Source organism: Melanerpes formicivorus, unplaced genomic scaffold (genome assembly GCF_026170545.1).
Source record: "Melanerpes formicivorus ecotype bairdi unplaced genomic scaffold, bMelFor1.0.p_v2 SCAF_68, whole genome shotgun sequence".
Lineage (NCBI taxonomy): Eukaryota > Metazoa > Chordata > Aves > Piciformes > Picidae > Melanerpes > Melanerpes formicivorus.
The window spans coordinates 3,376,606-3,391,578 of NW_027142420.1; the positions used below are offsets into that span (position 1 = coordinate 3,376,606).

The following is a 14,973-nucleotide window of genomic DNA, read 5'->3' on the forward strand; positions in this document are numbered from 1 at the left end:
AGGTGCTAACTCAAGGCTTGTCTCTGTAGATGGAATGTAAGTCTCTGATGTGTACTTTCAGTATAAAAAGCATCCTTTCTGGAGGTAGTGCACAAATGCTGCCAGCATCTTTCAAACAAACTAAAGGCAGCAAACCTCAGCTTTAATAGAACTCTAAATTGTATTTCAATAGGATAAAGCTGAATAACTGTATGCAGCTTAGACTCTCACAGCAACGAGTGGGTTGGGTTGGAATGGACCTCCAAAGGTCATCAGGTCCAACTCCCTCTGCAGTGAGCAAGGACATCCTCCACTAGATCAGGTTGCTGAGAGCCTTGTCAAGCCTGAACCTGAGTATCTCCAGGGATGGGGCCTCAACTACCTCCCTGGACAACCTGTTCCAGCACCCTCATGGTGCAGAACTTGTTCCTCACATCCAATCTAAATCTGCTCTTCTGTCATTTCACACCACTGCCCCTCATCCTATCTCTGCAGGCCTTTATAAAGAGTCCCTCTTCAGCCTTCTTGTAGCCCCCTTCGGGTACTGGCAGGCTTCTATTTAGTCTCCCTGGAGCCCTCTCTTCTCCAAGCTGAGCAACCCCAGCTCCCTCAACTTGTCCTCATAGCAGAGACAGGCTTACCCACAGATACGTCCATCTGAACATTTGCTACCATTTTTTACACAGCCTGACCTTTCAAAAATGGAATCAGAGCTTTATTCCAAAGGATGTTCTTAATTCTATGCAACAGGTTACACTGTCATCAGAGCAGGGAAGTGCCTACAGGCAGAGCCATTAGACTGATTTTTTAAAGGCTATTTAACTAGGAGGGAAAAAAAAGTTAAAAAGAACAGATTTTGCACATGTTTCTTCTTTGAGTTTGAGATAGAATAGAATAGAACTAACCAGGTTGGAAAAGACCTTTGAGATCATCAAGTCCAACCTATCTCCCAACACCATCTAATCAACTAAACCATGGCACCAAGAGCCTCATCCAGGCTCTTCCTGAACACCTCCAGGGATGGTGACTCCACCACCTCCCTGGGCAGCACATTGCAATGGCCAAGTTCTCTTTCTATGAAGAACTTCTTCCTCACATCCAGCCTAAGCCTACCCTGGCGCAGCTTGAGACTGTGTCCTCCTGTTCTGGTGCTGGCCGCCCGGGTGCAGCTTGGTACTGTGTCCTCTTGTTCTGGTAGAAGCATCAAACATCAAGCAAAATATAATTTGATTGTTACAGCTCTCAAAGTATATTTATACATGTGGTCTGTGACAAAGCCAATTGAAAGAGGGTGGATTTAGATTAGATGTGAAGCCCTTCACTGTGGGGGTGGTGAGGCACTGAAACAAGTTGCCCAGTGAAGCCATGCATACCCCCTCTCTGGAACTGTTTTGGGCTAGACTGATGGGGCTTTGAGCAAGCTAGTCTAGTGGAAAGTATTCCTGTCCTGGGCAGATGGGTTGGAAATAGATTTTTAAGGTCTCTGCATTGGTTAGGCCACACCTTGAGTCCTGTGTCCAGTTCTGGGCCCCTCAGTCTAAGAAGGACATCGAAACACTTGAACGTGTCCAGAGAAGGGCAACAAGGCTGGGGAGAGGCCTTGAGCACAGCCCTATGAGGAGAGGCTGAGGGAGCTGGGATTGTTTAGCCTGGAGAAGAGGAGGCTCAGGGGTGACCTCATTGCCCTCTACAACTGCCTGAAAGGTGGTTGTTGCCAGGAAGGGGTTGGTCTCTTCTCCCAGGCAAGCAGCACCAGAACAAGGGGACACAGTCTCAGGCTGTGCCAGGGGAGGTTTAGGCTCGAGGTGAGGAGAAAGTTCTTCACTGAGAGAGTCATTCGTCATTGGAATGTGCTGCCCAGGGAGGTGGTGGAGTGACCATCCCTGGAGGTGTTCAAGAGGGGATTGGATGTGGCACTTGGTGCCATGGTCTGGTCATGAGGTCTGTGGTGACAGGTTGGACTCGATGATCATCGAGGTCTCTTCCAACCTTAGTCAGACTGTGATGCTGTAGTGATACTGTGATGCCAACCCAAATCATCCTATAAAATTGCCAATATTCTGGGCATTGATGTTTGCAATCAGAGCTACCAGTTTTAGAAGGGAAACAATCACTCCTTGTAATTACTGTGGAAAGGATTCAGTTAGAAAGAGCTCTTCTGATTTTTCTCTTGTCTTTTTTTGAGAGTTTTTGTTTGTTTCACTTTTGTAGTTGATTTGGTTTTGTGTTTGGTTTGTTTTGGTTTTTTTTTTCAGTGGATACTATGAGAGGAAGAATAAAAAGGTTTTGACTTCCTGTTTTGTGGGTTGTCCACTCTTGTTGCATCAGCATTAATTATTCTTGATGTACTTGTCCTATGGAAACCTTGTTGCCATTGCTGACAGATGGAGCTCTCTTATTTGTCAGGAGTGTAATTTTTTAATGAGCACTTGATTAAAGGTTGGATTCTGCTCCTATGTGAAAGGAAAAAGAAAAAAATGCTTCTCGTACCAAGACACTGAAAAATGATTTAATATATGTTCCAAGAGTTAGATTTTATACCACCAGGCAACTACACAGTCACATACAGCATTACCAAAGTATTGCTCTCTCAGACCATTTCTACTTTTATCTAACATAAAAGCTGAAGAGGATTCAGGCTTTTGGTAGAATAGAATAGAGTAGAGTAGAGTAGAGTAGAGTAGAGTAGAGTAGAGTAGAGTAGAGTAGAGTAGAGTGGAATGGAATGGAATGGAATGGAATGGAATAGAATAGAATAGAATAGAATAGAATAGAATAGAATAGAATAGAATAGAATAGAATAGATTAACCAGGTTGGAAAAGACCTTTGAGATCATCGAGTCCAACCTCTCACCCAACACCATCTAATCAACTAAACCATGGCATCAAGCACCCCATCCAGCCTCTTCCTAAACACCTCCAGGGATGGTGACTCCACCACCTCCCTGGGCAGCACATTCCAATGGCCAATCTCTCTTTCTATGAAGAATTTCTTCCTAACATCCAGCCTAAACCTCCCCTGGTGCAGCTTGAGACTGTGTCCTCTAAGATGTAGCCTTCAGTTCTATGAAAACATCCCAGGTCCAGGTCATTCATTTTCTTTCACACTGAAACCTTTTATTCTTTTTATTTATTTCTTGCTAAGGTGATGGCTCAAGCTCTAAACAGTTTTTGAAGTTTTAAAATAAAAAGCAGCCCAGAAAGCCAATCAGATCCTGGGCTGCATCAGGAGAAGCATAGGCAGCAGGATGAGGGAGGTGATTCTCCCCCTCTACTCCACTCTGGTAAAGCCCCACCTGGAATACTGTGTCCAGTTCTGGAGCCCCTATTAGAGGAAGGATCTGGAGGTACTGGAACATGTCCAGAGAAGGGCCATGAGGATGAGCAGAGGGCTGGAGCTGCTCTCCTATGAGGACAGACTGAGAGAGTTAAGGCTGTTCAGTCTGGAGAAGAGAAGGCTCCGAAAAGACCTTATTGTGGCCCTCCAATATCTTAAAGGGGCTACAAGAAAGCTGGGGAGGGACTTTTTAGGGTGTCAGGGAGTGATAGGGCTGGGGGGAATGGAGCAAAACTGGAAGTGGGTAGATTCAGATTAGATGTCAGGAAGAAATTCTTCCCCAGGAGGGTGGTGAGAGAGTGGAACAGGTTGCCCAGGGAGGTGGTTGAAGCCTCATCCCTGGAGGTTTCAAAGGCCAGGCTGGATGTGGCTGTGAGCAACCTGCTGTAGCGTGAGGTGTCTGTGCCCATGGCAGTGGGCTTGGAACTGGCTGATCCTTGAGGTCCCTTCAAACCATAACAATTCTATGATTCTATGAAAAAAGGCTTTGAAGGAGAACTGTAAAGTAATGCAAACTATGCATCCAGCTTCATCAATAAAAAGACAGTATCCGTAGAATCGATCAAACAGACTTGCTACACAAATTTTCTAGTAACCACATAAAAAACCTGAACCTGTAATGAGCATAAATAACTCAGATTCCTGCTTGCCTAAAAACGGACAATAGATTTGAAATGATTTGCTATCCCCCTAGGCAGATCTTTTCTAGCCATCTCTTCCATGTTGTGGAGAACTGCAGAGGCATCATGGGTGGGCATCTTTTCCTCTAAGGAAAACCATAAGGGAGGGTTAAATAAATATTCCCAGTAGTAACATTGATGTTGGCAATGAAGTTGAGGACTGCAGTTCTGCTTCTCATGAACTATTCAAAGCAGTCTGTTAATGGTTGCTTAATGTGAAGAAAAAAACTGGACAGGACTTGGCTTGAAGCTGCTAGTGCTCTAGAAAGTGATGCAGTCTGCTGATGGCAAGATGAATTTCTCCTGCAGAAAAAGGGAGGTTGTCCTCATGTTCAGGCAGAGTAAATGTCCTTGATTACTACCTCCCATTACAGTACTTTAATACAGAATTGCAGTGAACTGTTCAGTAGTTGTGCCCTCCTCAAGCCAGCCAAACTTTGGCTCTTGCTCCACAGCTGCTCATTTAGGAAGAAGGGAATCTTTAAGATAGTTTTGAATGTATTGGTTTATGGAGCTCTGTGTTTTAGTGGGATAGGCAGACCTTCAGGAGTATTCATAAATGTCCACACTGGTTTAGAAAGCATATTCAATACAATTTATAAAGAAAACAGCATGTTGTGACCTCTTGCACACAATCATAGAATCACAGAATCAGCCAGGTTGGAAGAGACCTCCAAGATCATCAAGTCCAACCGTTCACCCACCCCTATCTAATCAACTAAACCATGGCACTAAGTGCCTCATCCAGGCTTTTCCTAAACACCTCCAGGGATGGTGACTCCACCACCTCCCTGGGCAGCACATTCCAATGGCCAATCTCTCTTTCATAGTATCATAGTCTCATTCAGGGTTGGAAGGGACCACAAGGATCATCTAGTTCCAACCCCCCTGCCATGGGCAGGGACACCCCACACTAGATCAGGCTGGCCAGAGCCTCATCCAGCCTGGGCTTAAACACTTCCAGGGACGGGGCCTCGACCACCTCCCTGGACAACCCATTCCAGGGTTTCACCACTCTCATGGTGAAGAACCTCCTCCTCACCTCCAGCCTGAATCTCCCCACCTCCAGCTTCATTCCATTCCCCCTAGTCCTATCACTACCTGAGATCCTGAGAAGTCCTTCCCCAGCCTTCCTGTAGGCCCCCTTTTTCTATGTTGCTTTAGCATTTTGCTTTTGTGTTAGGAAATTCTCCTTGATTCTAGTTATTAGAGGCTTTTTGAGAGAATGGATCTTTACCACAATGCAGTGTGCAGTTGTCGAATCTGTTGCCAGAAACTGTGTGTCTTGCCTACTTCTGTGTGAAGTGCTGCTTTGTGTGTTGATTTGCTGTGCAAGTTTCTCACAGAAGTGAACTACCTCTGCTGAAGAAAGAGAGACAAATACTGGAGTCTGAACACTGAGGAAGGACTAGGAATCAGTTAATTTTTCTGACTGTTACAGTGCCAGTTCTATTTAAAATATCACAAACTGGTAATTTTTAGATCACAGGATCTCAGGGGCTGGAAGGGACCTAAAGAGATCATTGAGACAAATCCCTGCCAGAGCAGGACCATACAATCTAGCTCAGGTCACACAGGAACACATCCAGACAGCCCTTGAATGTCTCCAGAGTAGGAGACTCCACAATCTCTCTGGGCAGCCTGTCCCAGTGCTCTGTGACCCTCACAGTGAAGAAGTTCCCCTTTGTGTTGAGGTGGAACCTCCTGTGCTGCAGCTTACATCCATTGCTCCTTGTCCTATCCCAGGGAGCAAGTGAGCAGAGCCTGTCCCCTCCCTCCTGACCCCCAGCCCTCAGATAGTTAGAAACATTCATTAAATCCCCTCTCAGTCTTCTCTTCTCCAGACTGAAAAACCCCAGGTCCCTCAGCCTCTCCTCCCCAGGCACTGCTCCAGTCCCCTAATCATCCTCTTAGCCCTCTGCTGGACCCTCTCCAGCAGATCCCTGTCCCTCTTGAACTGGGGAGCCCAAAACTGAGGGCAATACTGAAGATGAGTTCTCAGCAGGGCAGAGCAGAGGGGGAGGAGAACCTCCCTGGATCTGTTGGCACACTTTTTTTACTACACCCCAATCATTGTAGTATGCTTACAGATAAATCCAGCAGTGTGATCTTTGGGGGTTTTTCAGCCTTGTGACTAGATAGTCTCTGGGAAGTGCTCACAGGAATTTTCAGCAAAACATTTAGTGCACTGCTTTACCATCATACTTACCTCTTTTAATTTCCCTTTTGTGTTAGCTGTCCGAGCAATACGGAGTCCATGCTTGTGGAGAAGGTGGAGAGTACGAAACATTCACTCTGGACTGCCCTCTGTTTAAGAAGAAAATAGTTGTGTAAGGAACAGTTTCTTCTATTTCCTCATATCAGGGCAATGGGAGCATGCTCACATTTTAGCTTGAGGCAACTTTTGTGGGCAGGGGGAAAACACCTCCTCAAAGTTCACAAACACTCACTTTGTTTAACACTGGCCGAGTCCTCTGAAAGCCTAAATCAAGAGATGACAAGACGAGGCCTTCATAGAGGGCCATAAACTTTTCAGACATGTGCACTTTGGTTTACTTGCTGATTATAGCCTGCAGTAAAACTGGTACCTACACACTGACACTTTTATCCTTTCATGAAGTGCGAAGTGCCTGTAATATTTATCTTTCATTACAGCTACATTTGATAAACTGCCACATCAGTAGCCTGTGGGTTCCATTAACTCTGTGTGTGTGTGTGTCTGTTTTAAGTTTAGAAGCCTCAAATGATAGTGAGAAACAGTTCTCTTCAATTAGTAGAGGATGTTTTAAATACAAACTTTGCATGAATCCAGGTCATTTGCACTGGTAGCTTATTCCTTTGGCATCAATTGCTACAATCTCCATCGTGGGAGATGGGAAACATTTGTGCCTTGGTAGAAGTTTCTTATTTGCCTGTTAAATAGTTAAGCCTGCTTGCTTTGAATGATGTGTTTTGACTGCTGTTCCTTTTCTTAGCCAGGTAAACAGATTGGTTCACTCTTAGGATAGAATAGAATAAACCAGGTTGGAAGAGACCTTCAAGATCATCGTGTCCAACCTATCATCCAACACCACCTAATCAACTAACCTATGCAACCAAGCACCCTGTCAAGTCTCCTCCTGAGCACCTCCAGTGATGGCAATTCCACCACCTCCCCAGGCAGCCAATTCCAATGGGCAATCACTCTCTCTGTGTAAAACTTCCTCCTGACCTCCAGCCTAAACCTCCCCTGTTGCAGCTTGAGACTGTGTCCTCTTGTTCTGGTGCTGGCTGCCTGGGAGAAGAGACCAACCTCTGCCTGTCTATAACCCCCTTTCAGGTAGTTGTAGACAGCAAGAAGGTCACCCCTGAGCCTCCTCTTCTCCAGGCTAAGCAACCCCAGCTCCCTCAGCCTCTCCTCATAGGGCTTGTATTCCAAACCCCTCACCAACTTTGTTGCCCTTCTCTGGACACGTTCCAGCAAGCCAACCTCCTTCCTAAACTGAGGGGCCCAGAACTGGGCACAATACTCGAGGTGTGGCCTAACCAGTGCAGTACAGGTAATAATGTCTTGGTGAGACTCAGGTTAGGACTAAAAAAGTCTGGAAAAGAGAAGACTAAGAGGGGATTTAATAAATGTTTAGAATTACCTGAGGGGTAGGTGTCAAGAGGGAGGGGACAGGCTCTGCTCAGTTGTACCCTGGCTAGGACAAGGGGTAATTGATATAAACTCCAGCACAGGAGGTTCCACCTGAACATAAGGAGGAACTTCTTCACTGTGAGGGTTACAGCACTGGGACAGGCTGCCCAGAGAAGTTGTGGAGTCTCCTTCCATGGATACTTTCAAGACTCATCTGGATGCATTCCTGTGTGACCTGTGCTAGATTCTGTGGTCCTGCTCTGGCAGGGGGGGTTGGACTCAATCATCTCTTTGGATCTCTTCCAACCCCTCACATCCTGTGATCCTTTGGACAGTGGGACTCAATGATCTTGAAGGTCTTTTCCAACTGAAAACATTCTATGATTCTATGAATAATTTTAATCTTAAGGCATTAGCTTGAAGATATCTTAAAGGCATAAGTGGTATTCCAATTGTAAAGAATCCTTCTAGCATCTCAAGAATTCAGCTAAAGGTTTATTTATGAAAAGACTTTCAAAGTTTTCTGATAGGGAAGTGGAGCTTCCTGTGGCAAAAGACATTTACCTTTGTAGTGCAGTGTAGTGGTGCTGGTTCTCTTATTTTACATCACAGGCCCCATTTTATAGAACAGATATTTCTGTTAATTTTACACATTCATTAAGTCAATGGAATCTGGCCAAGACTTCAACTGTTTCCAATTTGCATGGCTTTTATGTGGTGTTGCTGGAAATCTATCTCATCTCATCCCATTGACTACTGGGAAGGTATCAAGGGCACTGTGGCTGCAAGCAAATAACCTGTGTGTCCTGTCAGAAGCCTTAATTATAACAATTCCCAGATTTTCATGGGCTGCATCTCAGTTTCTCTTATCTTTTCTTTCAGTTTCTGATGGTTGTTTCCTAGAGCTACCTTTTTCTTCAGTCAGGAAAACCATGCAGATGGATATAACAGATAGTGGCTCTTGTGAATCAGTGTGACAGATTGTGTCTGTGCAAATGAAAATGAAAATGAACTCATTTGAATCAGCGCACAGGAAGTTTATCATTGTTACCAGCACATTTGGCATTAAAAAGTTGTGTCTAGTACTCTTCAGCATCAGCTGCAAGATGGTCAAATCAGGCAGTGCTCAGCGTGAAGCATTGTTGGGGCTGTTGAGACTGGAGAAGGAAAGGCTCTGAGGAGACCTTAGAGCAGCCTTCCAGTACATGAAGGGGGCCTGTGAGAAAGCTGGGAAGGGACTTTTTACAAGAGGTTGTAGTGATAGAGTGAGAGGCAATGGATTGATCTTGAGGAGGGGAGATTTAGACTGGAGACTAGAAAGAAATTCTTTACTGTGAGGGTGGTGAGACTCTACAACAGGTTGCACAGGGAGATCACAGAAAGAGTAATTGGCCATTGGAATCTGCTGCCCAGGGAGGTGGTGGAGTCACCATCCCTGGAGGTGTTCAAAAAGGGATTGGACGTGGCACTTGGTGCCATGGTTTAGTTAGTCATGAGGTGTTGGGTGACAGGTTGGACTTGATGATCTCTGAGGTTTCCAACCTTATTGACTCTATGGTTCTATGATCATGGATGGCCCCTCCCTGAAGACCTGCTTGGAAGAGGCTTTGAACAATCTGGTCTAGTAGAGGATGTCCCTACTCATGGCAGGGGGATTGGAACTAGGTGGTCTTTAAGGTCCCTTCCAGCCCAAACCATTCTCTGAATCTTAAGAAGTAATCCCTAGAGCGTTACTCAAGAAGAATGCACTGTTAAAGAGTCTCCTGTTGCTCAAATTAAAAGATTGACTTGCATATTAGTCTCTAGAGTATGAAATGTAATATCATTTATGCTTTCATTAACTATAGATAACTGAATCAGGGAGGTCATTCTGCCCCTGTACTCAGCACTGGTTAGGCCACACCTTGAGTCCTGTGTCCAGTTCTGGGCCTCTCAGTTTAGGAAACATGTGGAGATGCTGGAAGGTGTCCAGAGAAGGGCAACAAAGCTGGGGAGGGGTTTGGAGCACAGCCCTGTGAGGTGAGGCTGAGGGAGCTGGGGTTGCTTAGCCTGGAGAAGAGGAGGCTCAGGGGAGACCTTCTTGCTGTCTACAGCTTCCTGAAGGGAGGTTGTAGCCAGGTGGGGGTTGGTCTCTTCTCCCAGGCAAGCAGCACCAGAACAAGAGGACACAGTCTCAAGCTGCACCAGAGGAGATTTAGGCTGGATGTTGGGAAGAAATTCTTCCCAGCAAGAGAGATTGGCCATTGGAATGTGCTGCCCAGGGAGGTGGTGGAGTCACATCACTGGAGGTGTTCAGGAAGAGACTGGATGAGGCACTTGGTGCCATGGTTTAGTTGATTAGATGTAGCCTGACTTTGAATGTCTCCATGCATGAGGCCTCAACTACCTCCCTGGGCAGCCTGTTGCAGTGTTTCACCACCCTCATGGTGCAGAACTTGTTCTTAGCATCCAATCTAAATCTCTTCTCTTTTCAAGCCATTGCCCATTGTCCTATCACTGCAGGTCTTGTAAAAAGCCCCCCTGCAGCCTGCTTGTAGGTCTCTTTCAGGCACTGAAGGCCACTATTAGGTCTCCCTAGAGTCTTCTCTTCCCTGAAACAGAGGTGAAAACAGGAGGTTCAGTGATCCTCCTGCACGGACCGAGCTCTGTGGTGCTTGTATCCCCAGTTGTGTTCCTCTGCCTGGGTGCTGCTTGGGACATCATCTGGTTGGTGCAGTCATGAAAATTAATTTACTCTTTGCATTTTATCTGTGGTTTTGGTGTTGCTGCATCCTGCCTGTGCTGGCTCACACAAGAAGTGCAGTTTCTTCCTATGGAAAGTTGAAAATCAGTGAAGCAAAGGTGTTGTTCACCAGTACCATTTTTTAGCAAACTGGGGTTTTGTTCTTGATTTACAGGAAAACTTAAGATTTTCAATGAGCTACTTTGGAGTCTCTGTTATGTACTGACTAAGCACTGTCTGTATGTAAACTGATACCCTGGTGTTTGATGCTGGGAATTCTGTGTTTCAGGGATTCAGCCAAGGTGGTCGTGCATTCGGCTGACGCATTTGCACCCGTGGCCTACCTTCACTTTTTAAAGTTACATCTGGAGAATAAGGCAAGTAGATTGCAAATACCATCTTCCTTTAAAGCTGTATGCATGCCTTCTGTTTTCATGTCTCTTTTGTCTCAGGATGTAGTGAAGCTGTTCAGCCTGGAGAAGAGAAGGCTCCAGGCAGACCTAATAGCAGCCTTCCTGAAGGGGGCTACAAAGACCCGCAGTGACAGGACGAGGGGCAGGGGTTTGAAATGATAGAAGAGGAGCTTTAGATTGGATGTTAGGAGCAAGTTCTTTATCCTGAGGGTGATGGAACACTGCAACTGGTTGCCCAGGCTCCATCCCTGTACATAGCAGGGAGGTCATTCTGCCCCTGTACACTGCTCTGGTTAGGCACACCTCGAGTCCTGTGTCCAGTTCTGGGCCCCTCAGTTTAGGAAGGAGGTTGACTTGCTGGAACGAGTCCAGAGAAGGGCAACAAAGTTGGTGAGGGGTTTGGAACACAGCCCTATGAGGAGAGGCTGAGGGAGCTGGGGTTGCTCAGCCTGGAAAGGAGGAGACTCAGGGGTGACCTTATTGCTCTCTACAACTACCTGAAGGGAGGTTGTAGCCAGGCAGAGGTTGGTCTCTTCTCCCAGTCAGCCAGCACCAGAACAAGAGGACACAGTCTCAGGCTGCGTCAGGGGAGGTTTAGGCTGGATGTTAGGAAGAAGTTCTATACAGAGAGAGTGATTGCCCATTGGAATGGGCTGCCTGGGGAGGTGGTGGAGTCACCATCATTGGAGGTGCTCAGGAGGAGACTTGCTGGGGTGCTTGGTGCCATGGGTTAGTTGTTTAGGTGGTGTTGGATTGGTTGAAGGGTTGGACGCCATGATCTCGAAGGTCTCTTCCAACCTGGTTTATTCTATTCTATATTCAAGGTGAGGCTGGACAAGGCTCTGAGCAACCTGGTGTAGTGAAGGATGTGCCTTGCAACCCAAACCATTCTGTGATTCTGTGATCTTTCTACAGCTGCAGCAATCTTTGGGTTTGGTTTTTTTATAGATCTTCTTACTTCTTTCTACACTTTGAAAATCACAGAAGCTCTCCCAGCTGCAGGGATTGTTACAGAACATTATTGTATTGCTATTTTACATCTCTTGAGTGACTACATCTCCTGAATTTCTTTCAGCAGAGCATGCCTTTTCCCCTTCTCCTCTCTTTGGTAATTTTATTATTCCAAAGAGATAAAATATTTTCACACTTTTCTTCCACGTTGGCCTCGTTCTTGCCGTGGGTGTAGTAAATTGTATTTAATCCTGGGATTAAATCTGAGATTTCTTTCAAAACTAAAGCATTAACTGTTTGCATGGGAGACTGTGAAAAGGATATCAAGTGACTATATGAAGCAAAACCAAATAGGCTGACTAAAGTAAAATTTGGGAGAGGGCCATGGTGGGGAAGAGGAATAATTTATTAATATTTCTTTGGGGGCCCTGGCTTTATTGCTCATGGCAAACCTGATGCTAGAATGCTCCATACATCACTGCAATGTGACAGGCCAGGGAAAATGGAAAACACAAAGCTTTACATAAATCAGGCAAAAAGTCATATTAAAATGCATAACATTTTATATAAGAATCAAGATTTTACTTTTATCTGTTCAGAAGCTCTTTTCCCCCTTCTTATGTAGATGTTTTAGATTTGGTTAAAGCCTCCCAGTCTCAAGCAGTGTTGTAGTAAATCTTATTTCAAATCCATTGCAGGCAAAGCTGTCAGGCTCTCAGAGGGGCAGGCTTTACAGAGGCTTGCCCTGCATTTTGATATATAAACTAATGTCTCGTGTAGTTGAAAGGAAAATAGTCCATTTTCTTCAGTGCTTGCCTCATAAGGAAAATATTAGACTCTCTTGGCTATAGGTTATTTTGTGTCACAAGAAAACAAGGTAGATTGTCGAGGAGGTTTGAATCTGGACAAGAAGTCAGTCTCTCAGAGCAAAACTAATAATAATAATAATAATAATAAACCAGGTTGGAAGAGACCTTCAAGATTATCGAGTCCAACCCATCAACCAATCCAACCCACCCAAACAACTAACCCATGGCACCAAGCACCCCAGCAAGTCTCCTCCTGAGCACCTCCAATGATGGTGACTCCACCACCTCCCCAGGCAGCCCATTCCAATGGGCAATCACTCTCTCTGTATAGAACTTCTTCCTAACATCCAACCTAAACCTCCCCTGTTGCAGCCTGAGACTGTGTCCTCTTGTTCTGGTGCTGGCTGCCTGGGAGAAGAGACCAACCTCTGCCTGTCTACAACCTCCCTTCAGGTTGTTGTAGAGAGCAAGAAGGTCTCCCCTGAGTGTCCTCTTCTCCAGGCTAAGGAACCCCAGCTCCCTCAGTCTTTCCTCACAGGGCTTGTGTTCCAAACCCCTCACCAACTTTGCTGCCCTTCTCTGGACTTGTTCCAGCAAGTCAACCTCCTTCCTAAACTGAGTGGCCCAGAACTGGACACAGGACTCGAGGTGTGGCCTAACCAGAGCAGTGTACCGGGGCAGAATGACCTCTCTGCTCCTGCTGGCCACACTTGTTGCTGTGTTTGCATGCTTTAACTGCATAATGCTACAGAGATGCCTTCAAGATTGAGATGCCTGTGGTGCTGGGTTTTTTTTTCCCATCTCACTATTTGATGCTTCCAAGCCCTAGAAAAAGTAAGTAAGTATCAGTTAGTAATTCAACACTTAAAAGGCACTCCTACAATAATAAATCACTGCAAGGGAAAAAGCTGCTTTAGAAGGAGAACTAATTTTAGTTGCAGGCTTTCAAGAGATTACTGAAAATTGGGCAAAATGTACTCCTTTATAAGCAGTGTGTGAGAGTAGCCACTTGTGTAAGCACTTTGTAGACACCACTAATAGGCTGCACAGTGATGTGCAATTCTAATAACTATTGTGGCATCAGCTTTGTTATTTCAACTGAAATACACATTTTGGTTTTTTAACTCTCAATGTAGGCTCAGTTCCTCTTTGCTGTGTGCCACAGGTGTTAATTTTACACGTGCCTCAGTCTCTGCTGCCTCTCCTCCTCTAGAATGCATTTCCTTCAACTGCATCTCTTCGTGTTTTACTGCAAAGGCTGCACAGAAATTTGTTTGAGATTGTTTCTGGCAGGGAAATGAGCTCTTGTGCCTGGGGAAAAATAACATTTTGCTTACTGCTCTGCTTTAAGACATTGCTGTGCAACTCCAAGGTGTGCTTTTGCATAGGAATTGAAGCTTCTTTTTAGCACACCCTCTTCTCTTTCATCACCAGTCATAATGCAGGACAGACTAAAGGGATAAATATTAAGATTTCATTAGTAAAACTGTATTAAAATTTGGCTAAACAAGACTCAAGATGACTTATTTTTTCTGCTCAGCATTTCACACACACAGAACATTAGGAATAAATAATAATGCCATTAAAACACCACTGCTCAAAATACATAGAATACACAGAATAGACCAGGTTGGAAGAGACCTTCAAGATCATCGTGTCCAACCCATCAACCAATCCAACACCACCTAATCAACTAACCCATGGCACCAAGCACCCCAGCAAGTCTCCTCCTGAACACCTCCAGTGATGGTGACTCCACCACCTCCCTGGGCAGCACATTCCAATGGGCAATCACTCTCTCTGTGTAAAACTTCCTCCTAACCTCCAACCTAAACCTCCCCTGGCACAGCCTGAGACTGTGTCCTCTTGTTCTGGTGCTGGTTGCCTGGGAGAAGAGACCAACCCCCACCTGGCTACAACCTCCCTTCAGGTAGTTGTAGAGAGCAATAAGGTCACCCCTGAGTCTCCTTTTCTCCAGGCTAAGCAACCCCAGCTCCCTCAGTCTCTCCTCTCCTGACAAAGCCTCATTTGTTTCATGGTGAATAAACAAGGCCACCACTGTGGTGTACCTAATACAGACATCTATCTTCATCATCATTTTGTTTTGACAGTAAGGCAGGGTCTTTGTACATGTAACAGGTAGAGTGCTTCATTTAGTGGAGGGGACAACACTTTATGAAGTATGTTCTGGAATCTGCATCCAGCTCTGGAGCCTTCCACACAGGAAGGACATGGACCTGATGGAGCAGGTCCAGAGGAAGGACACAAAATGGTCAGGGTGCTGGAACACCTCTGCTATGAGGACAGGCTGAGGGAGCTTGGGGTGTTCAGCCTGGGGAAGAGAAGGCTCTTAGGGAGACCTAATAGCAGTCTGCCAGTACCTGAAGGGGGCTACAAAAAGGCTGCAGAGGGACTGCTCACAAAGTCCTGCAAGGATGAGAGACAATGGTTTGAAATGAGAGA

General features: G+C 45.6%; 1 protein-coding gene across 1 annotated transcript in view; it reads left to right on the top strand.

Moving 5' to 3' along the window:
- Window positions 1-14,973, top strand: part of DPH6 (diphthamine biosynthesis 6) — a 224,724-nt gene that overhangs the window by 61,650 nt on the left and 148,101 nt on the right. The window contains exons 7-8 of the mRNA XM_068162922.1: window positions 6,232-6,326; window positions 10,627-10,712. Of these exons, the coding sequence (XP_068019023.1) occupies window positions 6,232-6,326; window positions 10,627-10,712 (181 nt within the window). The remainder of the gene's footprint in view (window positions 1-6,231; window positions 6,327-10,626; window positions 10,713-14,973) is intronic.